We start from the raw sequence: 25,502 nt of genomic DNA on the forward strand, positions 1-25,502 counted from the left end.
GAGAAAGCTGGAAGCAAAGGAGAAAGGTCTCTCTCCGGAGAGGGAGAGCTGTCCTGACTCTGGGATATGTGGGGAAGAAGGAGCAGAAAGCAAGGGCTGGGAGCAATAGAAGGGTAGGGGGAGCTGGATGTGGGTGGGGAATGCTCTGGGTGTCCCCCTGGAGAAGGGCCAGGGATGCTGCCCTCACTGCAGCTCAGCTGGGGACCCTCTTGAGGGGACAGGCTGCTGGTTCCCACGGGGGGAACTGCGCACAGGCAGGGCGGTGGCACGTCCCTGGCACCCACCTTGCCACCCCCCCAAGTCCAGTGCCAGCTCGGTAGGCAGCATTAGCTCCTGGGCCAGCACAGCAAGTGGGCTGGCTCCCCCTTTGAGCTCCAGCCTCTATCCCCAGTGGTCCCAAATCCAGGGAACCTTCTTCTTCTGTAAGCTGGCACCCCAGGAGACACCCCAGCACCTCAAGACTTTGCAGACATGGGGGTTCCTCAGCAGCACCTTGGCCATCCCACCCACGAGACCTTCTGGAAGGGGCTGAGGCTTGCTTAGGGCTTGACCCTGCCGCGCTGATCCATGACGTGTCTGTGGGGTGGAGGGGAAGGAAGCCGGCCCAGTGGAGCCGAGCCAGGGAGAGCTTCCTGGCAGCGAGCTCCAGCCTCCAGCGCCTTCCGTGCAGATGGCTCCGAGCAGGATGGAAAGCAGAGGGCTGTGCGAGCCTTTTCCAGCCATTCCCCAGCCTTGTGCCGGTGGGAAGGCAAATGCCAGCTGGTGACGCAGCGCCAGGGCCCTGACACTGCTGCCTCAGCGGGGTGTCAGAGGGAAGCCTGACTCATCCCCGGCAGGAGAATATGAGACTTGCACATGTAAACAGAGCTGGCCCCAGTGCACCAGGGCATGTGACAGATACGGGAGAGACCAGCTGGAGCCATGGCCTGGGGCTGGTGGCATCGACACGTGTGCTAGAGGCATGTGAAAGGGGACCTAGCCTGTGGACAGCCAGAATTGGTCCGCTTCCGCCCCATCCTAAGGCTCAGGGGAGCATCATTTGGGTGGGGAGGATGGGGCAGGATCTGTGCTACCAGCGTGTCCCCCCTCTGCTACCCCTGCCCCACTGGTGGCTTTTAGCAACTAGTTTTACCCTCGGTCTACCTGTTTGGCTGCCACAGCTTTCCTCCAGGGACACCGTTCCCAGCAGGGACCAATTTGGACCAGCATCACAGAACAGGCAGAATAGATGCAGGATGAGGGCAAAGCTCCTGAGATGCCATCTCCTGGTGCCAGCTTCAGGACCAGAGCGCAGCTTGTGGTGTCAGGAGGTCTCCCTGCATCTTCTCTTCTGCAGGGATGGACCCAGCATGGGAGTGCCAGGCTTGGGTGCACGGAGGGTTGCTGGGTGCTTGTCCCCCTCCAGGACCCAGGATCACTTGGAAACCTCCCAGTTGTCCGACGCGCTCTCCAGCACGTGATTTCCCCTTGGGTTTATATGTGCCTTGCTGTGGGATCTGGGCTGGGAGAGCTGCAGGCCAGCGGGGACAGCAGATGATTACAGCCACTTCCTATCCTTGCTTACCCGCAGCCGGTTTCATTTCCTTAATCCCATACCAGCATTTTCTTTGTTGTTTTCTTTGGAGGGGAGGGATCATTTGCTGAAGGCTGGTGCTTGCTGCAGGGAGTACTTTCATGTGCTTGGGAGACCAACGTGGGTGCCCACTGGCTGACCCCGCACAGAGACGCTCTGTGCTTTTGGGTGCAGTGGGTGCTGCTCACGAGGGGACAGGGACCCCACCTCCATTGTGCCCGGGACAACCGTGGAGCAGATCAGGGTACACGTGGGGTCCTCTGTGCTGCTTGGGGAGGACCACATTTGCATGCATTTGCAAACAGCCCTGCCAAAGCACCCTGTTCTCCAAATTGCCTTTTCCTCTTGCATCTCCTACGGCACTGGCGTGCCTGGCCTGGGCCAGCTTTGGGGCAAGGTATTCATGCAGCAGCCGACTCAATGGGCTGAGCTTTACCCTCCACGATGCCAAATCCTCAGGCTGCTGATGCCGCACTGTGGTTCGGTCATGCCAGCCTCCCTGCCAGCAGCCGTGTGTGCTGAGCTAGGCTGGTTGCTGGGCTTGTCCATGACCTCAGCTTTCCTGCTTGGTGTTGAATGGTCCCTGAGGGGCTGCAGGAATCTTATGAATCATGAATACCTTTGGAGTGATTCCTCCAGGGTGTGCATGAAATGGTTCCTACCGTGCTGAGGCAGGGACAGCTGCCTGGTTGCAGGAGGTGATGTGGTCTCAGGGGATGGTCAGCCTCCTAAGCTGAGCTGAGGCTGAGCTTGGAGATGCTGCCTGCCACCTTCCTGCGATGGTGAAGGGAATTAAGAGAGGGGTCAGCTGGCTGGTGGCCAGGGAGTCTGGACTAGCCCATGGTGTCCTTCTGGAGCTCCTTGCCCTCCTTGGACCATGCTGGGGCTGAATCTGATGCAGTTGCAATCTGGATGTGCTGGCTTTGCTACAAAGCCCAGGCTTGGGTGCTTGTTTGCCAGCCAGAGAGTCTGGGTGAGCTGACCCAGTGCCAGTGAACACCAAGCAGGTTTGTGGCTGCTCCAGGGATGTCCTCATCTCCCTTCTCCCAACCCCACGGGCAGGCAAAGTGCTGGGACAGGTGGCTCTGCCCCATGGAGAGGGATGGGCTGTGTCAGGGCTGCGCCCCAGACTGCTGCTGCTGAGCACTGGCCCCGAGCGCGCCAGGGAATGGTTTCCAGCAGAGCTCAGAGGACCTGCTGGCACAGACTTTCCTGCTGCCGGCCAGTTCCCGAGCGCAGCTGAGGCTCCGGTGAGTCAGCTGGAGCGGCGGCTCCCATTGCTCACGCTGCATCAGCACCACCCTGGCTCCCTTAGCTTTTTCCCAGGTTGTGCTCCCCAAAAACACACACCTGAAGGGATGAGGAGCCCAGCGCCAGGATGCAGGGACGCTCAGCTCCAAGCCTGTGGCAGGGATGGCGGCAGGCTCTGCCGAGCTCAGGCACCTCAGCTGCTCTTGGGGTTGGTGGCCGAGCTCCGAGTGTGCTCAGCACGTGTGGCTGTCCTGGTGCAAGGCTGGAAGCTCCGGCCTGCGCTTAGCGCCTTGCTCCAACGCTGAGCAGGAATGCTGAGCACGCAGCAGCTCCAGGGCGGCCGTGGAGGGAGGCAGGCCTGGAGCCAAGAGCTGGCCTCCTGCCCTCTGGAGAGAGGGGAGAGGAAGACATGGCTCCAGGCCCAGCCTGCAGTGAGAAGAGCAATTTGGGCAGAGACCCGCGGCGTAGGGGTCTGCTGATGGCTTAGACCTTTCTCTGCATCACGGCAGGCAGATGCAGGCAGCTGGCACAGCCGGTTGCTGAAGCAGCCAGGGAGAGGGGAATGTGCTTAGGGTGGTCCTGGGTCACCAGGCTCCAGCAAGGTGTGCTCCTGTGCTGGGAGGCGCTGGGTAATGCCAGCCAGTGCTCAGACAGGGTGCCCTTGCGCTCAGGGACACAAGCCTGCACCAGCACCCAACTGCCCAGCGTGGGCATGGACTGCTGGGAAGCCTCCTCCCATGGAGGAGTATCCTATCCATGCTGGGAAGGTTAACCCCTGCCTGCTGGTGGGCATCCTCCCTCCTAAAACCCGGAGGGGGGGGGTTGGGGAGCAGGCAGGCAGCGGGGTGCTGCGGGGACTCGGGTGCTGAGCCTGCCCTTGCTTTTGTTTGCAAAGCTGGTCTGCACCAAGCAAGCTCCCGGTGACCTAAAATAGCCCATGTGGTGTGCCAGCCCAAGCCTTGGCAGAGGGAGTGTTTAGCTCAACGTACCCAGTCTGGCAGGGCAGGCAGGCGTGTGGCTGAGGGGAGGAGTGCTGCAGGCAGCCCTGGTGGCCCCAGCCTCAGCGCAGTCCCCTCTCCTGATGTCTGCAGAGTGATACAGCTGCTCCCCATCCTGGCAGAGGCCAGGAATGGTATTTTACCTTGCAATGGTGATGCATAGGTAAGTGAAATGTGGTGGTGAGGGTCATTCCACCTCCAGGTACCCTAAATCTTTACCGAGAGGGTGGTCAAACCATGGAACAGGCTTCCTGGAGAGGTGGTTGATGCCCCAAGCCTGTCAGTGTTTAAGAGACACGTGGACAATATTCTTAATATCATGCCTTAACTTTTGTCAGCCCTGAAGTGATGAAGCGGTTGGACTAGGTGATTGTTGTAGGTCCCTTGCAACTGAAAATACTCTATTCTATTCTATTCTATTCTATTCTATTCTATTCTATTCTATTCTATTCTATTCTATTCTAAATGCTCAGTATCCAAAGACCCATCTTGCTGCAGGGGATTGCGTAGGACCAGCTTGGTGGTCTTCAATTGGGGTGGGCAAGGCAAGCTGTGGTGGGCACTAGGCAGCCCACCGAGCCAAGCTGGGGGCATGAGGAGGATCGGATGCACCCACGCAGAGCTGCCATGGGTGGGTACTGCCACGTGTCTGCTTTGCCACACTGTGCCGGTTGCGGGTGCAGACCGAGTCCCCATGGCCACCTTGCTGGTGCAGCAGCAGGTCTGGAAGGTTGGCAGAGAGCCTCCAGAATTGGTATCACTGGAAGGACTTGGAGAGGGTGACACAAGCGAATCTGTGCACCAAGAGCTTCCTTTGAGTGCTGCACGGGGTCAGCTTGCTCCCGTATTTTTTCAGGGGGAGCCCTGGCAGGGATGTTGGCAGAGTGTCTGCATGGGGCAAATCCTGAGACCTCAGCAGAGTACCTCTACTTGGACTTTGAATGTCCACACAACCTGCTGAGTTACATTAGCAGAGGTTTCCTGCCTTCCCCCAGCTAACCTCACTCCCTTGACCATGCGACAAGACCTGGCTGCCCTTGGAGAGCTTTTGGGGGTGGGCAAGGTGATGACACTATCCACAGGGTGTGGGTGGGATCCAGCCCCCTACTTGATCCATGCGGGATGCTGGATCAAGCGATGACAGCATGGCACAGTGGTGCTGACCACGCCAGGCATGTGGTGGGCCACCCTGGTGAGACAGGGACCGCATGGCATTGGGACCTGAGTTGATCAAGCAGCTGCATTGATGGATCCAGACATCGTTTCTGCCTGTCCATGTTGGCCCTTTGGTTTGGCATTTCCCTGGTAGCCACAGGACCTGCTGTCCTCTCTCCCATCTTTGCAGAGCTGCTTCTTCCACATAACCAGGCCAGGGATGGGCTGGGAGCTGGGGCGCCCCGGTTCTCACCAGGTGTCCTTGGCAGCAGTGCTCTGCTCCTTGGTGCAGCCCAGGAGAGTGACAGCAGTGCAATGATTTCCTCATCTCTGATATTGCCCTACTCCGCTGAGCTCTGAGACGTGGCGTTGGTCTAATTAGTGCTTTTGCATCACGGGGCTGGCTGGAGCACTGCATTGTCTCGTCCTTGCATGGAGGATGTCTCACCGGGGCTGCAAAGGCATCAGTCCCATTTAAAACTGGGTCGATTCAATATGATCTAGGACAGGCAGGAGAAAGATGGGCTTGGGAGAAAGGAGAGGAGCAGAGTGCATCCCCCTAGCAGGCATGGTGCTGGGAAAGTGTGGCTTCCTCCCTCCCCTCCACCTCCAGGGATGCTCAGAGGTGTCAGGGTTTAGGACCTTGACTGGCAGGGCAGGGTCTGATCCAGAGCAGCTGTGATGCTCCATGAGGAAGCCAGCACCATGTAACCGCAGCATCCGTCAGGGTGGCAGCCTGCATTTGCACCAGGGCTGCCCGTCCCTTAGCTGGGGATGCTGGGAGCGCCCCTCTGCTCCTTCCCTGTGGAGGCTGGAGGCTGGTGGGGATGGGGAATGCGGGCCAGGGCCTATGCTTTGCTTTCTCAGGGTGGACTTGCCACTTGGCAGAGGTCTGAGAATGGCTCCTGCTTTGCACAGTTGGGGTCAGGAGGTGAGGGTGAAGGCAGCATGGAGCACTGGGTACCACGGAGCTGGGAGCAAGGATGCTTGGGCGCTGGTTCTGCCTCTGCCACTGACCGACTGCACAGCCTTGGTCATGTCACTTCACTGCCCAGCGATGCCGTCCCTGCTATCAGTGGGCTGTGCTATGTGCTTGGGGTCTTTCAGGGAGAGCTGAAGCCTGGGAGGCTGTAGTGGCCCTCCTGGTGGGGACGGCTCCAGCCATTGCTTTCCTGGCAGGGAGAGGCTGCGGGTGCCGTGTGCCCGCAGGAGGGCAAGCAGCCCGGGTCCGATCAAGCTGGGATGATCCCATCTCCCTGGGGGAAAGGGGAGTGCTGGCTGCCTGCACAGGCAGGGCTGGGAACGGGGTGCAGGCATCCCGCTCCAGCTCTCCGTAGGGTTGGCGGACCCCCGGGAGATGCCGATGCACCGGTGGGCTGGGTCGGTGGGGACAGGACCCCTGCACGGTGGTGGTGGTGGTGGTGGCGATGGCAGTGGCGGCAATGGTGGTGGCGGCAGCTGTCTCCTCAGGGAGGGAGGCGCTCCCAGCCATGCAGCCGCCATTGGCGCTGGCTGTGCCGTGGTTTCCTGCCGAAATCACATGGCTCCCGCGTTTCCATGGAGAGAGCCGGGGTGGGCGCTGCCAAGAGCCTGCACAAACTCCCTGCTTGCTCCCCGTCCATGGGAGTGGAACAAAGGGGATGCACCGAGCCAGGCCCGCTCTCGCCCTGCACGTCGTCCCCTGCCTCTCCTGGGACATGTGAGTGCCACTAGCACCTCCATACCCTGGGCAACGCTGCCTGCCCCAGGGGAGATGCCGGTCACGGGGGGGCGGATAAAGGGGGAGTGGGGTTGGTGGCTTTAGCAGGGCTACACCCTGGGGGGGGCCACGTCGCCGCATGCCACCGCCTGACAGCGACCTCGTCTGTCACCCGCAGCCCGGCCCCAGGGTGGGCACCCGAAGGGGCGCAGGACGGGTGCTCAGTCATGGCGGGGAGGGTGGGGACGCGGCCGAGGGACTCCCTCCTCTCCTCCGCCCTATCGCCCTGCGTTTCAGAAGGCTGCTCCGCACCCTGTAGCGGGGCTGGGACCATGGCTGGAGATGCCTGGAGAACCACCCAACTGCGGGATATCAGGGCAAGCACCCCAGCACCCCCCTCAAAGCCACCCGGTCCCTCCGCAGCCCCTGTCTGGGGTGTGTGGGCTCCTCCTGCCACTGCTTTGCTCCCGGGTTTGGGATGGCGCCGCTTGTTTTACGCCACAGAGGAGCCAGTGGCCTCAGCCGTGTCCTGCCCCGTCTCCCTTGGGACAGCTGGGCAGGGGTACGGGAGGCAAAGGGGAAGCTGCCTGTGTCCATATAGGGCCCTCCCCATGCATCCACAGGACGCCAGAGCCATTGGGTCCCGGAGGAGAGGCTGCACCCATCTCCCCCCCCCATCACCCCCCTTGCACCCAAGCAGGACCCCGGGGGGAGCTCCCGAGGGACCTGGGTGCACCATGTCAGCTGGGTGCTGCCTCCTCCTCCTGGGTGACGGAGGGAGGAATGCTCGGAGGAATTAATGAGACAGATCTCGCTTTGTTGCTGGCCCGATCCTCCTATCTCCCAGCCCTCCCCAGCCTGCCAAGAAGTGCTTGGGAAGGCCTCGCACCATTAACTCTTTCCCTGCCGCACCTGCGGCCGTCCCAGGGCTTGCAAACAGCCTCAGCAGGTTTTACCCTTGCCAGATTCCCAGAGGAGACTGCTGAGGCCACCAGGAAGTCCTGGCCTTCCTATAAGCCCCATGTTGGCTGAGGACCTGTCTCCTGGCGGGTGGCTGAAGAGCAACCTTGCTATGTCCCCTGGGCAGGGCTGGGGCGTGAGGCTATGACGCCATGCAAAATCAGGCAGCACAGGGTTTGCTGCTGGCGGCGTTGCCTGCTCTCAGCTGGTGGAGGTCCCCGATGCATTGCCATGTCCCCCCGGGTGGAGAGGAGCTGCGGTGGGAGCTGGCGCGGTGGTGGTGGCCGAGCCCCCGTGGAGGACACAACATGATGGGGTTGAGCATGGGAATGTGGGCAGCGATGGGCAGGGCAGGGATGGGGGATGCTGGGATGGGCAGCTGATGAGGTGGGTGTTGGGGTGCAACTGGGGGATAACTGTTGATCTGCAGTGGGGACGGTGGTGGGGCATGGGAGCATCTCTTTCCAAACCCTGCCTCAGGCTCCCACCCAGCGCTCCTGCTTTGCCCAGGAATTTGCAGCCTGGGTTGCTGTGGGGTGCCCAGGGTGGGCATCATCCGGTGCCTCCTGCTACCCTGAGAGGAGCTGGGCAGAGGCGTGGGGACATCCCCCAGGGATGCCATTGTGCAGGGCTCCAGCCTGCGCCGGTGGCCGAGGCTCACTGGGTGCCTCAGAGCTCCTGCCATGACTCTGACTTAAAGGGTGGGACCTGGGAGACCTGTCATGGGCAGGGAGCTGGCATTTGGGGTCCCTAGGGGACGGCAAAGGCAGACCAAGCCCTGGCTTTGCGTGGGTTGAGGCCATTGCCAGACTGGGACGAGCTCCCCGCCTCGTGATTTGGGGTTATTTATAGGGCTGCCATTTATATCGCTTCTATTTCTGCTGCTGTGTGGGGATGATGCGAGGAAGCGAGGGGGGAGGGCTTGAGTCTGCCGCGGCCCTGGTGCCTGGATGCGGGATGCCCAGCCCCTTCGGCAAGGGATGCTGCCGGTGGTGTTGATGCCAGCCTGGCTGTGGGTAGAGCTTGGCTTGGCACAAAGGCTGGTCCTTCTCCAGCCCTTGGAGCATCAACCCTTCAGAAAAAACTCTGCGTATAATCTGTGGCATTGGGTTGCCAGGATTTTTTGGAGCTGGCTTTGTTGGTTTCTGCAAAAAATAAAGTCAGACAGGTCGGCTGTGGTGGGGGTGGCCACCTGCAGCTCTGGGACCGGGCTTTCCCAGACCAGGACTGGCTCTTGCCTGGCCACAAGTCACTTGGTCACTCACCGTGGTTCTCCTTCAAGCCATGATGGTGGGTCTTCTTGCCAGAAGGGTCACCTCCTGCCCCATCCTAGGACTTCCCCATGACCAGGAGATCTTTGGCCCCTCACCAGGCTGGTGCCTACGTGCTGGCACTCATCTCCCCAGCCTCAGAGGCTGGCGTGTGCCCTTTCGTGCCACATTTCCAGCTGCAGTGACATTCCCAGCCACACAAGGGTGTCCGTGTCCAGGGAGCACTTGTCCGGGAACAGCCTGAAATAGCTTCTTCATCACCTTGGCCTTTGGTGCTAGTGCCACCAGAGGAGCGTGCTTCTGGGGCAGGTAGCTTCTCCAGGGGCTGGGTGATGCTGGGTGGGCACAGCCTCGGAGCTGTTGGTCCTGGGGCCAGCAGGGAGCAGCTGGGGAACCTTCCCAGGACTCAGCACTGGCAGGACACAGGGTCTCTGGGATGCCAGTCCTGTATCCTACTGAGGGCAGGGAAATGGGAATGTCCTCCTGGGGTGTCTGGAGTTTTCTTCTGCCTGCACATGGACTGGCTGTGGCTGTACATGCGTTTCTGAGCATGGCTGCCCATGGAGGGGTTTGTTTGCTTGTTCAGCTGTTGTGGTTGAGGTGGGGATGCTGGGGACAGCTCCCCAGGCCTGACAAGGGGAGGACGTGACAGGGACACCCCCAAAAAGGGTGCGGTTGGGATGTTATGCCCATGTCCCTGCTGCATAGGAAGGGTGGAGGCAGCCTCCCTGGCTGTTCGCGCTGAGCAAGGGTGGTGAGCGTCCAGGGAAGTCCCCTGAGCTGGGGGAGGTGACCAGCAGCTCCCCTTCCCTGCACCCACTCCCTGTCCCTGGCCAGGCCAGGGACAGAGATTCATTTAACTCAATTACCACCCAGGCCCTGGCAGTGTTGGCTCAGCTCGTGCCCTTCCTCTGCCCTCCCTTGGCAAGGTGTCCCTGAGCTGGCAAGCCCTGCTAAGTGCCGTGCAGGGTACCATGAGGTGCTCAGAGGAGATGTCTGATGCCACATGCCCGTGTCCTCCTCTGGCATCCTCTGCCACCTTTCGAATGCACGACCCCACCTCCTGTCTGCTCCCGGCGGTCTCCCCATGTGTGATGCCCAGGACAGTGCTGTGCCACGCAGCTTGCCTGCACTGCCCGCATATCGGCTGCCCCACAGCCCTTTACGGGGCTGCAAGCATGGCTACAAAGAGGCAGAGTCCCCGCAATTGGCACAGCCTGGCTGTCACCCCTCTGGTAGGGAAGTCTGGATGTCCCTTCACTTTGCATGGCACGGGGGAATGCCTCTCCCGCGGCTCCCAGCAGCTTTAGCCTGGCTTTCTTGTTAACTGTTAATGAGAACAAACGAGCTGGCATGGGCCATCGCTGCAGGCGCGTTGCCTGGCCGTGTGCCGGGCACTGGCTCTGCATGGCTGCCAGCACAGCGGAGGCTTTGCAGAAGGCTGGTTGGTCCTGGGGCACTGCCGGGAGCGATGCTTTCCCCCAGGGAGAAGCAGCAAGGGGGGAAAAGCCAGGCAGTGGCCCCCTGCCCACGGCAGCTGCTGGGTCGGGACTCTGCCCGTCGGTGGGTAGAGCCGGGGGGATGCATCCCGACCAGGTGAGGTAGGAGAGCTGATCTTCATACAAGTTCTTGAAGGCCAGGGTGGAGATGGGTCCCTCCACCCCATGCTTTGCAGCATGCTGGGCTGCTGGCTCCTCTCCATGCCCATGACACTGGCACGGAGGCTGCAGGCGGGTGGGTGACCAGATGCCTCCATTTGCCGGTGCTGGGATGGTTTTTTCTCGGATGCTGCTTGGGGCCAGCCCAGTCTCACCAGTTCTTCCCCCAGCTGCTCTCCCAATGGTGCTGGTGCCAGGCACCCACCCTGTCACGCACCCAGGCACCCAACTGAGCACCAGGACAAGAGGGTGTCCTAGGACACAGTGCTCTTTGGTGGCACTATTGCAAGTCCCAGCCCTCCCAGCCTGGCCATGGCTGGCTCCAGAACCATGTGCATGGGTGCCCATGGCAGGGGAGTCATGCCACCCTACAAGGGAGCCCCAGATGTTTCTTCTCCCCTGTGGTGTGCTGGCAGGTGTCCTGCACAGGGACCAGCGAGGAGGGGACTAGCTCTGGGCTGGGGAAGCAGCCCCGCAACTGGATCACCCTCTAGGGAGGGGCTTAACTGTGTCTGGGAGCACCCCATCTTTGCAGGCACCCCCCAAGACTCTGCCCCAATGCTTTTCCTCCCGAACCTGGCCTGACCTCACTCTAAAAGCAGCAGCAAACAGGAAAGGAGCCTGGGAGGGAGGTGTCTTTTCCTGCCTTGGTGACGTGGTGCCAGCAGCCAGTCCCAGCCTGGATGGGGCTGGCTGCTCCGGCCTCCTCTGTCAGAGCTGGAGCGGGGTGCCAGGCCTGGGTATGCCAGGACCAGGACCCATGCAGGGACCTACAGCGCTGGAGGGGGGTCACATCTGTGCCACAGAGTCCCCTGGTTGTTTAGGGCATCCCTGTGCTGTCTGCCAGGGAGTTGTGGGGCCAGAAGGTGCCACTGGCTGCTGGGGTTGGCATGGAGGGCAGGTGGGTCTTCTTCACTGCCCCGTGGGAGCTGGACCCCCTTGGTTCCCGTGTGGGAATGGCACCCAGCATCTTTGGAGAGCCCTGTGAGGAAGCCCTGGCTGAAGCCAGCACCTCCAAGGCTTTGGAGACCCAGACAACACAAACTGGGGGCATCTGAGCAAGGAAACCGTTATCCAAGTGGCTGCTGGGTGCTGCGGGGTGCCCACGGGCATACCACAGGGATGCGTGCCATGGGAAGCCCGCAGCAAAGCCACAGCGGTTTTATATATATATATATGTATAAAAAAGCAATGCAGAAGCAAGCAGCAGGGCTGTCGGGACTGCTCCCCGCAGTGGCGTGAGCTTCGTCTGCCTGCTCTGCCCACAGCTTTGTGCCTGCCTGCAGCAGAGCCAGCAGGAATGGGGGTGAGGGGCTGTGCCTGGAGTATCCCCAGCCCGAGCAGGGACCGGCAGCAGCTTGGGGCCAGCGGTGCATTCGGCAGGGCCGTGTTAGCTCCCTGGCTCATGGCCTATCCTGGGTGCCAGAGGGAAGGGGGTCTCCAAGGGTAGCAGTCTTGGGGGGGGCTGGCTGGCAGGGTCCAGTGTGGCATGCATGGCTGGCGGGGGATGCTGCAGTGCCCAGCACAGGCTGCAGCCCTCCTCTTCCCCCTGCTTTAAAGCAACCTGGAGAGAGGCCGCGGGGGAGTTTGCACTGCGGTGACCTGCAGTGTGGTCCCCTCCCCTGCACCCGTGCTTCAGTTTCCCCAGGGGGGCAGTGGGGAGGGAAGGATGAGGACCGAGCCGTGCTGTGCTCCTGGAGCAGCCAGTGCTGGGGGGGTCCCTTCCCTCCAAGGGGGACAGGGATCCTCCCGTGTCCTCCTGTCCTCCGTCCTCTCGTCCCCAGCCCTTGAGTCACGGCCGGGACTGCGGCGCTGGGCAGTGATGTCAGCCCTCGGGCAGGGGAAGCGTGGGAGGAGACTGCTGCCCGGGGGGAGCCCTCTTGGCCACGGCCCCCGCACACGGGCGGACGGGCGGACGGACGGACGGCATGAGAGTGCAACAGCCTCCCGGGACGCTGACCCCAGCCCGAGGGGGACATGCTGTTGTAGCCTGCCATGAACAGCAAACCAAAAGGTACCGAGCGCTGGCAGCACCGGGGCTCGCTGGCAAATACCATTAATTTGGGGACCCCCAGCTGTTTGAGGCTCTTGGGGTGATGTGGCTGGGCTCACGGGGGATTTTTTGGGTGGGTGACTTCCCCAGGGAGGAGAGCTCTTCTTCCTCAGGGACGGGTATCCACCACATGCAAGGGACACAGTTGTCACTGCAGCATGCAGCGACGGGGTGTCGGGACAGGGTGTCCGTGGCAGGATAGGACCCACTAGCTGCCCAGCCTTGCCGTTGCCCATGCTGAGACCCAGGCTCAGGCAGGAGAGTGGCCACAGCCGCCTGCCGCTCCCGGGCAATGTGCCCCCAATGTCATGGCAGCACGGCTTTCCTCGGCAATTTTGTTTTCTCCCCCTTGTGCCCCCCACATCTTGTCTGCGGCTCTGCTAATGAGGACAAACAGAGCCTGGCTCCGCGTTGAGCATCACTGGCACTGTGACCCCAGGGGACGTGGGCGGAACGGGGGGTCCTGGGGCTGCTCTCATGCATAGGCACCATGTTGCGCGGGTCGGATTTTGGGGGGAAACTACTGGTACCCAACATCCTGCAGATGACCAGGTGGGGGTGAAGGTGGCATGTGGGACCTTCACAAGGTTCTGCCAACCCAGCAGGATCATGCCAGAGCCCTGTCTTCTGCTCAGTACCTCTGAAAGGGGTCACAGCCCATTCAGGGGCAGGATCTGGTGCCCCTGGCCAGGCTGCAGTCCCATCTAGCAGGTCATGGAGGTGATCCCGTAGGCATCCAAAGCCATGGGGATCCTGTCTGGGTGCTCAGTCTGTGCCTTTGGTGGTGGGGGACCCACTTCACTGGGACTATGGTGGTCCTGGGCTGGTTCTCAGGAGCCATCCTAGAAAACAGGTTGAGCTTGAGCTCAGCCAGGCACCGGGGAAGCCCCCGGCCCCAGCAGTAGCCACCTCCCTGGGTCCCAGTTTGGGGCTTGCATCCCCCTCTGGCTGTGAACTGGGAGGCCTTGGGATGGGTGGTGGGGTGGGAGGCTGCGAGACCCTCCCCAGGGAGCTGGCTGTGAGTGTCTGCCTGCACCGTGCCCTGCCCTTCCTTGGGGATACTCCACGGGGTAAATAAGCACTTCCTCCAATTCTTCCCATTCGCAGCTCCTTCCCTTTCCTGCTGCCCTCCCACTTGGCCCAAGGAGCCAGCCGGCATCCCGCGGCCGCAAGGGCGGATACCGCCGCTGTTCCCCCACCACTGCGGGGCCGAGAGCACCCAGCACCCATCCAGCTCTCTGCCTGCAGCACCCAGACCACCATCCCCTGCTCCAGCAGGGGCTGTGACCTTATAGCCAGGAGTTTCTCTCTTAAGTGTGTCACGGGGAGCTGGGATGCCGTTCACTGATTCATCTGACTTCCAAAAAACCCCAATCCCCCTCCTCACCCAGCGTGGGGGGCAGGCAGGGAGGATCCTGCCTGCCTGGAGGAGAGGCGAGCATGGAGGAGGTCAGGGATGAGGCAGCTCCCAGGCTCCCCGTGACTAAGGCAGCATGGCGTCAGTCCCCGGATGCTCCCATCCTGTGTGCCGGGGAGGTATGAGGGGCAGTGGGAGGGAAGAGCTGCTCCAGCCCACGCCAGTAGCTGGCCAAGGGCCGCCCCAGGGCCGGAAGGGGCCGGGGGGGCCTGGGGTACGCGGCTGGGTTAGGGCAGCAGGGACGCAGCTGTGCAAACAAGGATGCAGCGGCTGGGACGGAGGGAGCCGTGCCAAGGGGCTGAGTTCGCAGGCTCCCGAGGTCGTCCCCGTTGTGTGCCCAAGGTTCACCCAAGGGTGCCGGGGCGTGGGGGGAACGTGCCACTGGTGTGGCCTGGCAGGACCCACCGCTTGCCACAGACACCGCAGGCAGGATGGACCGGCCTGTGGCCACTGTGCCATGCTCTCACTGGGGGACACTGGTACCCTGCTGTGCCTGGGAAGGTGGCCGCGGTGCCATCAGCACGACGACCGCAGCCCAGCCCTGCCAGCCTTTCCTGGAGAAGCGCCTCCGGTGGCTGTGGGTGCCGCTCCCTGGGGTCAGGGGTGCTGGAGGGTGCTGGGTTGGCCAACCCATGCATTGCTGGCCTCCAGTAAGTGACATTACTGGAGATGGTGGTCAGAGCACCCCCAGCTCCCAGGGCTGCAGAGCTTGGGATTCGGGGGGAGCCAGTTTGGGGCGTCTCCGACAGGGGCAGTGTTGATAAACCCGCCGGAGCGACCTGAGGCTGGTGTCTGAGTGTCGGAAACAGAAACCAGCTGGGACCAACCCAGCCGGTCGGACTGCCCCCTCCGCTGCTCAGACCAGCATTCTTGGGATCCCAATCATCTCCAGAGCACCAGGCGTTGGGAGAGGAGCCGGTGGCCAGGCTGGAGAGCCCCAGGGTGGGCTCCAGCACCCACCGCTGCGCCGCCCACCCAGCTGCTCACACCTGGCTGCTCTGCCCTCTCGGCTGCTGCCCTCAGGCAGTGCTGGCTGGGGACAGACGGACGGACAGACTCCCGGGATTGCGTTTCCTACGCCAGGAGAGCTGCAAGCGGTCTGCAGCACAGGCACGGCAAGGTGAAAAGCTTGGTCGGGAGGCAGCTTCGTTAGCGCTGAAGCCCTAATTAAGGGCGAGGGGCTGGTAGGAAGTGGACCTTTGGGGCAGGACCTTTGGGGCAGGACCTCTGCGGCTTCTTCTCAGGAGAGGGAGGGATGTGCTTGGGGCTCAGCGCATGGCAGGGACACGAGTGTGCTGGTGCTCTGCCCAGTGCCAGCCTCCCAGTAAGCCTGGCATGGGTCTCACCACCCTGGGTGAGATGCAGCAGCCGGCTGCCCCTTCCAATCGTGCTCCGGGCTCTGCTCCCCACTGAGGCTGGCCATGCTGCCACGGTACCAGGTACCTCTTATCTCGGTAATGTCAGGAATGCACCACGCCAGGGTTTTTTCCTCCACCATGAGCCAAGCATGCCAGGAGTGGAGACCCCACACCCTGCCTGCCCTGCCTCATGCAGACAGTGCTGTCCTCTGGCACCTGGCTGGCTGCCTGCATGTGCCCAGCTCGAGCATCCTTGGGGCTCCCGGGGCATTGCTCCTGCAGAGTGGGGGCACGGTGTCCCCCTCCTCAAAGGGGGCTTGGGGTCCTGGCACAGGAGCTGGGCTGCAGGGTGCCAGGCCTAGGGACACAGGGCGCTGCAGCAGACAGGCTGGCGCTGGAAGGACCTGGCAGTGCCCAGGGCCGGGCACTGGGCTGGCTGGCAGCAAGTGCTGGGGCTGCACCGTCCCTTGCTGCTGACTCAGGTCTGCACCCGTCCTGCCAGCGATGTGGCCTCGTGGTGCGGTGCATCACAGGGGGTGTTTGGAGGAGAGCCGGGTCCCTGGGCTGGAGTGCAGGGATGTGGTCCTGCCAGCGGCCAGTGCTCATGGTAGTGCTCCCTGTGCCAGTGCAGGAGCCTCCGGTGCCTTGGAGCATCACCCAGCACAGTGCTGGAGCCTCTGAGGTGCCTGGGCAAGTGGATGAGGATCACTTGGACTCTCCTGAGGAGTTGTGCAGGGGCATTGGTCCCCTGCAGCACCCCCAGCATTCTTGTCCCTGTGCGACGCCCCCAGCATCCTTGTCCCCTGTGATGCCCCCAGCATCCTTGTCCCCTGCAACCTCCCCTGCATCCTTCTCCCCCTCTGACAGCCTCAGCATCCTTCTCCCTAGTATGGGCTCCTGCCAGGGTGACCCTCCTTAGAGCCCTGCTGTGCCCCCAGATGGGAATATGGTCTGGAGAAGGATGCTTATCCCGTAGGAGCTGTGACCTGCCCCATGCATGGAGGGGTGATGGGTGCTTTCCCTATAGATGAGCCACTGTAACGCCCAGCTGGGGCAGCAAGCGCCAGTGCCATAGGCCTTGCTCACTCAGTGGGGAGCAGATTAAAGAGCCCTGCAGAGGGTAATCTGCCCAGGCCCTGCAGGTCAGTGGGGCTGCCAGGGATTACAGCTCCTCCTAATGAGCTTAATTGGGACAGTGTTGTCCTGGAAACTGGAGGGACTAGCACCAAGATAACAGCAAGGTGGCGGGACCCACAGAGTGGCTCTGTGCTCCTGGGCTGGGACCTGAGTGCCAAGGAGGATCCAGATGGACCTGCTGCATCCTGGCTCCACTGTGATAGAGGTTATCGGCAGTGGCTGACTTTGACTCCGAATGGCCCTGGCTCATCCCAGGCGCTGCGGAAGCCTGGCGCCAGCCTGGCGTGTGGGGAGGTGACAGCATGGCTGCAGGGTGGTGGGAAGAACAGCACTGGGGGGATGCTTGCCGGTGGCCAAGCAGGTGTGTGCCGTGTGGGGCCGGCTCAAGCTGGGCTCCCGAGCTGTGTTGTGCCACGGGAAGGAGTGGGGATGGCGGTGGGAATCCTGGCATCACCTGCATCCCCGTGCTGTTCGTGATGCTGCTGGGGATGGGGGCTCGCTGCCGGCCATGCTGGGGGCAGGAGGAAAGGCAGAGTAAGCCCCTTAAGGCGTGGGGAGGTGGCTCTGGCCCCATCTGCCAGTCAGGGAAGCTGTGCATCCCTAGGACCCTGCCTGGCCTTCCCTGGCAGGGTGTGTGACTGCCAGGCACCGTGTGGGCTCATCCCCAGCAGCTCCTGGCTCCTCAGCCCGCAGCCCGGCTCTGGGGGCTGGCAGGGACAGAGGAGCCGAGTTGGCGTCAGCCGTGGCTGGGATGAAGTGGAGCATCCAGGAGCCTCTGCCCTGCTCCTGCAGCTGCCCTGCAGGCTAGGCTCCTCCATATGCCCAGCTGGCACTGCTGGGGGTGGCAGGGCCAGGAGGAGCCCTGGACTCCCCTGCCCTTGACTTGTGCTTTGGGCTGCCCTCCCCAAGCCCTGGCCAGGGCTGCAGTGATGCTCCCAGTGACATGGGGTGGCAGCTGGGTCTGGGCCCTGAGGCTCAGAAATCTGCTCTGTCCTGGCTGGCATCAACTGCACTGGCCGCCGCGGGGACGGACAGGTACAGGCAGTGGTTTTGGGGCTCCTGGCGCCATCTCTGGCGCTGCCAGGAGCAGAGGGCAGGGCTGTGGCGGCCGTGGGGCTGGACATGTGCTGTCTGCGTGGAATTTCCAGGGTCCAGCAGGGAATGGCTTGGCCTTTCCTTCCCCAATGCAGAGCTCCTGGCAAAGCCGGGGACTTTCCAAAGTGCTTTGTTGCCCATGGGTTTCCCTCCTGGTTGCTGGAGCGAGCGGAAGCGTGTGCGGAGACAGCAAAGGGCTGGGCACTCGGGTCCAGCCCCGCGCCCTTCCTGCCCCTGCAGTGGGGTGGCACGGGTGACAGCGGGACATGGGACAAGCCGGGTTTAGGAGGAGGTGGCCGAGCTGGGGCACAGCAGAGGGTTTGCTATGGTCATGTCTGGCAAGGGCCATGGTAGGCATTGGACATCAGCCCATTCCTGTGGCTCCCATGGGGCCAAGCTGGGACACATCTGTCTGTCTGTCCCTGCTGAATGTTCACAGTGTCCGGAGCTCTTCTTCACCCAGGGCAGGGCACTGGCACCATCGCTGGGGGCAGCATGGGACCTGCATCCCCGGTGCCATCAGGAGTGTCCCTGGCCTGAGAAGGAGGGAAGGCTCCCAGCCTGTGGGTACCGTAGCCACCCTGGTCTGCGGGTGCCATTCCCGTCCTGGTCTCAGTGGCAGCCCTGCCTGCATGTGTTTCCCCACCCTGCTGCTGGTGACCCCGGTCTCTCATGCCCCACAGGGAGGCCCTCCAGGTCACACTCAACGATGTCACTGTCTGTGCGCCCGCAGCGCCGAGTCCTCGTCACCAAGATCAATAGGAGCCAGTCCTTTGCTGGAGTGAACTCAACACCCGACCGGCCCTTCAGGTAGGAGATGGGTGCTTGTGCTGCCTGCCACGAGGATGGGGATGGGGATGGGGATGGGGACGGGGACAGGCTTGGGAATGGTGGCAGGACCTGCTGCACATCCCAAGGTGCCTTCCCTACCTGCTGCCTGGCACCTCCTGCAGGGACCTTTGTGGTACCCAGGGGATGTTGCACAGGGGGCTGCAGGGAGCATCGAGGCCAGATGGGAGACAGAGCCCATTGCCCCAACCCTCCACTGTGCCGTGTCCCAGGCTGGGTGAGGACCCTTCAGCCCTGTGGCTGCTGCCACCAGAGCAGGGAGGGGGCAGGTGTAGCTCACGCTTGTTCTTCAGCCAGCTCTTAAGAGCTTCCCTGTGACCATCTCATGTTTAATGGATACAGTGAAGGAGCTGGGGTGGCTGTGAAGCACTGTGTCTCGATAGCCTTGACATCCTGCGGCGGCCAGTTTTGGGGTTTCAGTGCTGGTGTGAATCAGGTTTTCCTCTGGGTCATTTCAAACCTGTTGCTGAAAGGTTTTATTGGCTGCCCATCAGCTGCATTGCGAGGATCAGCCGTTCCCTACTCATCCTTTCTGGCCGCTGGTGATGTTATGGTCCCATCATACCCTTCCTCCTCCTCTCTGCTGAACCTCACGTTGGTGAGAACCACCCCACGCACTGCTCATCCCCGCCACCCTCCTCTGCACCATCCCTAGCTCCTGGCTTACCCTCTCATAGGTGGTTCTCGGGACATGGGCATGCCACAGGTTTGGGATGCAGGACTACAGCATTTTAATGCTTTTAATCCCTTTTGCTAGTACCCAGCCAGGCTCCTTACCTCCCAGTGCACCCACTGGAGCCGGAGGAGAGACATCTCTCAGCCAAATGGCTGGGGAAAGCAGTGCCAAGCTGCCTTGCCAGGCTATGGGCACCTTCACTGGGTGGGCAGAAGCGCAGGTAGAGCCTCCCCATGCCTGGGAGCAGACCTCCAGCCCTGCTCAGCTCTTGTCCCCAGGTCCTATTCAGCCTCTGGGCTAAAAGTGACACTTTCCAGGCCACGGGCACATCGCTGGACCTGGGGGTGCCAGAGGGGACAGGGAAGAGGGAGGACTTTTGGATGTCCGCAGCCAAGTGGATGGTGGGGAGATGCTGATGGGAGATGCCTTCAGGGGCCCTGGAAGATGGGAATGAGAAGGGATGGTGGAAATCAAGTGCTTACCCATCACTCTGGCTTGGGAGGAGGCCAAGACATTCATTTCCCTCCACCAATGATTCGGGGAAGTCTTTTGGCCACTCCTGCAAAGAGCGGCACAGGATGGGAGGTCCAGCCCGGAGCTGGGAACTGAGGAGCCCAGGGTGTCTCCTGGGCACCGGTGGCACGATGATGCGTTGGAAGGAGGAAGGGAAGAGCCGGTCTGAGCGGGGCGTTGCTCACTGGCCTGGGGAGCGACTTTTGCACAAAGCAGGAAGGGTGGTGTTTGGGTCCCGGGCTCTGGATCGGCATCCCTTCAGGTCAGACGGGGGAGGTCCCCGAGGCGCCGGTGGGGCAGGTGGAAGCAACAGGCGGGTTTGGTGACATCTGGAGAAGTGTAGCATCAGCGAGGATGTCCCTGCCCCATGTCCCTGCACTGTGTGATGGGGTGACAGGGCTGCTTGTCCCTTTGTGGGTTTCTCCTTGTCCTTCCTGTGGATTTGGGGCAGCCAAATGCATTGGGGGGGGGGCTGCAGGCATGTGGTGCAGGCAGCGCTGCCCAGCCTCACAGCCCCATCTCACCCAGCCCCGCTGGCCAGTTAGACTGGCTGCCAGGGAGTCCTGGGAGAGGCAGGCAGGTCTGGGTGGACCAGGTCTCCATCCTGGAGCCCCTTCTTGTCTCGAGACAGGGTGCCCAGCAGATTCGGGTACCCAGGCAGACCCCAGTGCTGTGTGCTGACCCTGGCTGCCCTGGGTTTGCCTGCCTTTCTCCCCAGGAACCTCTCGCCCTTCACCCCCACCGTCTCCCGCAAGACTGGCTCCAGGGTCAGTAGGATGTTCTCAATGTCCCACAAATCCCCACCACCCAAGGTGCCTCAGCCCAACCGCCTGGACGAGGTGTACGAAGCTCTCAAGAAGGGCCTGACGTAAGTGCTGGGGCTCCCCGTGGCTGGGTGGTTGGAGGCAGGGAGCACTCAAGGGGCACAGGGACAGCTTGCCATGGGTTAGGGTTGGCAGCTCTCTGCTCTCACCAGGCAGGGACATGCCAGGTCTCCTGGGTGCAGTGCCTGGGGGTCCCAGAGCTGTGTGGGGTCCTGCATCCCACCACGTCCCACGCAGAGGCACAAGTGGGGTCACTATCCTGGGTGCTGGAGTGGGGATGTGGGGATGTGGGGATGTGGGGCCAGGTGTGCTGGGTTGGTGTGGTCTGTGGGTGGCAGGAGCCCTGGACACGGTGTCCCATCCTGATCCCTGTGGTGTGGTTGCCCCCAGAGCCTACCTGGAGGTGCACCAGCTGGAACTGGAGAAGCTCAGCACCCAGATCCGCGAGTCCAAGAGGAATTCACGCCTGGTGAGTGTTGCTTGGGAAGAGCCTTACAGGGAGCCATGCTTTGGGCAGATGGCCAGGGTTGCGGGCATGGCTGGGGCAGCTCGTGGTCCATCTGTGTCCTGGGGCAGAGCCTGCTTCTGTGGGGATGTCAGGGGCCAGCCCAGGCTCTGGTGTTGGGCTGCACGGGGTTCCTGTCCTACTGTCATGCACTCTCCAGCCCTGACTGGGTGCTGCATGTCCCCGCCGACGTGTTATGGGTGGTGGGTGCGATGTGCTGGGTCTCCTTGGGTGGGCAGAGCTAGCTTTGTGCTGCGTCTTATCCCTTTCCTCTCTCCTCCAGGGCTTTCTCTACGATCTGGATAAGGTAAGCGGGATCAGTGCCCTGTCCCCCTTGTCTCTCCCTTCCTAGTGCCTGGGATGTGCTACTGCCAGCCCCTCTCTGCTTGCACTGCCCTGCTGCCTGTCCCCTGTCCCCTGCGCAGCAGAGTCCCTGTGGCAGGGGATCGGGGCCCTGTGGGCAGGGTGGGTCTGGGCAGGGGTTGAGGCAGAGACAGGCAGGTGCTTGTAACCCACTTCTTGCAAACAAAAGTTGGTGGTGGTGAGTGCTGAGCCTGGGTTAGCTCTGAGGCTGGGAGAAGAGCACCCTGGAGCCTGGCTTGTCTCCTGGAGGACCCTCTGGAGCAGAGGAGACTGGAGGACACTGCTCCACTCACCACCGGCTGCCACCCTGCACCTCCCAGGCAGGGCTGGTGACCAGAACCTGTCCCAGCTGCAGCATGGGCACGCAGCAGGATGCATCCTGACCTGCAGCTCCTCTGCAGAGGGGTTGGGCTGTTGCTCACGCTGTGTCCTCTGCTTTTCCAGCAAGTGAAGTCAATTGAGCGCTTCCTGCGTCGCCTGGAGTTTCATGCTAGCAAGGTGAGAGCTGGGGACTAGGGTCACCTTGGGGCAACCTCAGTGCAGTGCTGGAATGGCCATGCTGTCCCCTGCCCTGCCCCTCACCGCAGCTCGGGCCTGTCCTTGCAGATAGATGAGCTCTACGAGGCTTATTGCATCCAGAGGCGGCTCCGCGATGGAGCCCACAACATGGTCAAAGCTTACAGCACGGGCTCGCCAGGCAGCCGGGAGGCACGCGAGAGCCTGGCCGAGGCCAGCAAAGGCTACAAGGAGTACACAGAGGTGAGGCAGCCGGCTGAGGTGGGCTGACAGGGTGCTGGGTCCCATGGGTGGCTGCTGATGGGTGCTGCCCATCCATCTGTCCTCAGAACATGTGTCTGCTGGAGAATGAGCTGGAGAGCCAGCTGGGCGAGTTCCACGTCCGGATGAAAGGTAACGCGTCCCGCTCCATCCCTGGCCCGCTGCCTGCCTGCCTGCTGCCTGCTGATGCCCCTCTGCCTTCTCTTGCAGGACTGGCAGGCTTTGCCCGGCTCTGTGCTGGTGACCAATATGAGGTTGGTGGGACCATATGGGTTGGGATCTGCTCTTCTCCTGCCCTGTGGTCCTTGGGGTGCCTGGGGGGTGTAGGTGGGCACTGGCATGGAGGGCATGCTGCAGGGCAGTGGTGGGTGGCATGGGTCCCTGGTCATGCCTGGGGATGCACAGAGAGCACCCACCACCGCAGCGCTGTATCTACGCCACACCCATGTCCCTGCATCCCCAGATCTTCATGAAGTACGGACGGCAGCGGTGGAAGCTGCGGGGGCGCATCGAGGTGAACAGCAAGCAGGTGTGGGACAGCGAGGAAATGGTTTTCTTGCCCCTCGTCACCGAGTTCCTCTCCATCAAGGTACAGTGCAGAAGGGGGCAAGGATGGTGTAGGCCAGCTACCACCCTGCATCCTGGCAGGTCTTCCCTCATGGACCTCACCTAAACCTCACCCTCACTGGGGTGGAAGGAGGCCATCTGGTGGTGGTGGCATCCTGGCACACAGCATGAATGCAAACAGCATGAATAAGATGAAGCCATGGGCTTCCCTCATCGTCTCCTCCTTCTCCTTCTCCAGGTGACGGAGCTAAAGAGCCTGGCCAACCATGTTGTGGTGGGCAATGTGTCCTGCGAGACCAAGGACCTCTTTGCAGCTCTGCCCCAGGTAGTGGCTGTGGATATCAATGACTTGGGCACCCTCAAACTCAGCCTGGAGGTGACCTGGAAGTGAGTATCTCAGCAGGCATTGCTGGTAGCACACGGCAGGGCCTGCCCCGGGCTCTCTCCTATCCCAAATCTGGGCTGCAATTATGGAAAATCAGAGCTGACTGGATGGGGTCCTGGTGTCCTGCTTGCTGCAGAGCAGGGCTGAGATCCCGCCAGACTGGCACACACCCCTCACCTCCCTGCTCTCCTCTCCAGCCCCTTCGACAAGGACGACCAGCCCTCGGCAGCTAGCACCGTCAACAAGGCCTCCACAGTGAACAAGAGGTTCTCCACCTACAACCAGAGCCCACCTGACACGCCATCCCTGCGGGAACAGGCTTTCTATGTAAGTGTGGCCCCAGGCAGGGCTGCTCAGGAGAGGTGGCCAGTGGAGGGGTCTGTGCAGGGATGTGCCCAGGCTATGTCCCAGAGGGTGGCACAGCTCGGGCACAGGGGTGGGCAGCTCCTCTCCAGCCATCCAGCCACAGCTCCCCGGTACCGGCGCCTGCCTCTCCCACACTCACAGCTCCTCTTCTCTCTGCCCAAGAGCCCGGGGCGGGCAGCAGACAAGCATGGTTGGTCCTTGCTGGACATCTTTCGGGAGACACTCTTCGAGAAGCTGTCTCAGAGCTGCTCCTGCAGCGATGTCTCCTCGGCCGAGCTTGGGAGATGGCCGCAGCAGGGCCGCGTAAGTGTGAGGGCTGGAGCCGGCCAGTAGCTTAGCCCAGCGGCGTGGCCATCCCACAGTAGCCGTAGCCGCTCCTTGTCTCCTACTCACTAGCCCTTGCTGATGCCCAGAGGCCTGATCCTGCCAGGCTGGGGTCTGGCTGGCCCTGGGGAGACAGTCCCTGAGCTGGGGCAGCCTGGGCTGCACGGGTTGGCCCCGCTCCTCCGTCCACACACCCTCATGCGAGAGCCGGGCACTAGTGAGTAGAAGGCTTGTCCATGTCCCTGCACTGGTGGTGTTGATGTGCTGTGCCATAGCATTGGCGTGGTGCTGGTGTGGTGCTGGCGTGGTGCTGGTGTGATGGCACTGGTGTGACGGTGCTGGTGTGGCACTGGCGTGATGCTGTCATGGCTCTGATGTGACGCTAACATGGCATTGGTGTGGCACTAGTTCTGTGGTGGTGAACCACTGGCATAACGTTGGTGTGATGGCCAGTGCTGCCCCCCATGAGCTGGTGCTGGAGCTGTTGCCATCCTTGCAGCTATGGTGGGTGGTGACCTCAGCTCCACGTGTTGCACCCCATCGTCGCCATACTGGAGCTGCCTGCTGTGCCTGGGAGCTGCTGGCACCCCGGAGCTCCTGGGCATGCATGGCTGGCCTGGGGAGCTGGACTCCCCGCTGGCATGGCATGGGGTGCAGGACCCCAGCTGTGGTCTGCCAGGTCCTTGCTGCCCGCCCTGCTGTGCAGGCAGAGCCAGGGCAGTGCAGCAGCCTGCGCCAGGGGTTGCAGTGTCCTCGGTGCCCTCCGGCTCGGCCAGATCCTGTCCCTTGTTGAAGGAAAGGCAGCTGGAGGAGCAGGGTCAGCAGGAGGGTCTCGTCTGACACCATTTTCCCCCCTCCCCAGAACATGCTGCGGCGCCAGGAGGAGCTGGAGAACGGCACGGCCTGGTCTATCTCCTCCGAGTCCTCAGATGACTCCTCCAGCCCCCAGCTGTCCAGCAGTGCCCGCCATGCCGCACACAAGCCCATCGTGCAGCCCGAGGTGCAGGCCTCCGCCCCTGCCATCGAGATCTCCTTCTCCCAGCAGCCGGAGGAGGCTGAGGCTGGGCCCGGGGCCAGTGGCATTGGCGTCCCCGCCGCCAGGAGCCAGCCAGAGGAGCCAGGCAGCTGTAAGAAGGAGGCAGTGGCCAACGGGCACGTGCCCTACTCCCGGACTCTGAGCCACATCAGCGAGGCCAGCGTGGATGCCATGATGGAGGCCAAGGCTGCGGAGAGCCCCTGGGAACCTGCGCCCAGCCCGGAGGACATGGGGACGGGCGAGCGGGACATGGATCCCCTCCCCAGCGCCTCGGTGGCAGCTGCCGTGGCAGGCCAGGACAGGGGTGCTGAGGCCAAGCCCCATGCCGCTGTGGCGTGGGCCACCACCTGTGAGGCAGAGGCTGATGAGGCCGAGCCGGTGCAGAGCCAGGCACCGGCATGGGGCGGCTGCAGCACCGGGGTCCCCATGGCACTGGCACAAGCCTCTGTGCAGGAGAGGCCTGTCCTGGCCCTGCCGCTGCCTGCCAGCATCCCCGAGGTGCCACGGGGGAAGATGGTGGATTCGGGTCTGGAGGAGGCCATAGGCCTCCTGGGCTCGGCCCTAGACGACTATCGGGGGCAGTTCCCAGAGCTGCAGCCCCTCGAACGGGAGCTCAAGCACCTGGAGGAGATACTGCTGGTGAGGGGCTCCCAGCAATGCCTGGGGGCGAGCGGGATGGGGCAGTCCCTGCT

General features: G+C 62.3%; 1 protein-coding gene across 5 annotated transcripts in view; it reads left to right on the forward strand.

Annotated features, from left to right (window-relative positions):
- The window catches only part of RIPOR1 (RHO family interacting cell polarization regulator 1), a 32,000-nt gene that overhangs the window by 1,385 nt on the left and 5,113 nt on the right, over positions 1–25,502 (forward strand). For 2 of the 5 annotated variants that reach the window (XM_087738467.1, XM_087738466.1), the window contains exons 1-13: positions 6,532–6,676; positions 18,309–18,435; positions 20,382–20,531; positions 20,878–20,956; positions 21,276–21,299; positions 21,800–21,853; positions 21,962–22,114; positions 22,201–22,264; positions 22,343–22,386; positions 22,596–22,721; positions 22,938–23,086; positions 23,282–23,411; positions 24,637–25,449. In XM_087738467.1, the coding sequence (XP_087594593.1) occupies positions 6,535–6,676; positions 18,309–18,435; positions 20,382–20,531; positions 20,878–20,956; positions 21,276–21,299; positions 21,800–21,853; positions 21,962–22,114; positions 22,201–22,264; positions 22,343–22,386; positions 22,596–22,721; positions 22,938–23,086; positions 23,282–23,411; positions 24,637–25,449 (2,055 nt within the window). In that variant the 5' untranslated portion in view covers positions 6,532–6,534. Of the gene's footprint in view, positions 1–6,531; positions 6,677–12,427; positions 12,580–15,132; positions 15,156–18,308; positions 18,436–20,381; positions 20,532–20,877; positions 20,957–21,275; positions 21,300–21,799; positions 21,854–21,961; positions 22,115–22,200; positions 22,265–22,342; positions 22,387–22,595; positions 22,722–22,937; positions 23,087–23,281; positions 23,412–24,636; positions 25,450–25,502 lie in introns of those variants that run through there. The other 3 variants (XM_087738468.1, XM_087738470.1, XM_087738469.1) reach the window with 3 other exon arrangements.

The sequence above is a fragment of the Nipponia nippon genome, unplaced genomic scaffold (genome assembly GCF_047370975.1).
Source record: "Nipponia nippon isolate SJK-2023a ecotype South Korea unplaced genomic scaffold, ASM4737097v1 scaffold_7, whole genome shotgun sequence".
In the NCBI taxonomy this organism is placed as follows: Eukaryota; Metazoa; Chordata; class Aves; order Pelecaniformes; family Threskiornithidae; genus Nipponia; species Nipponia nippon.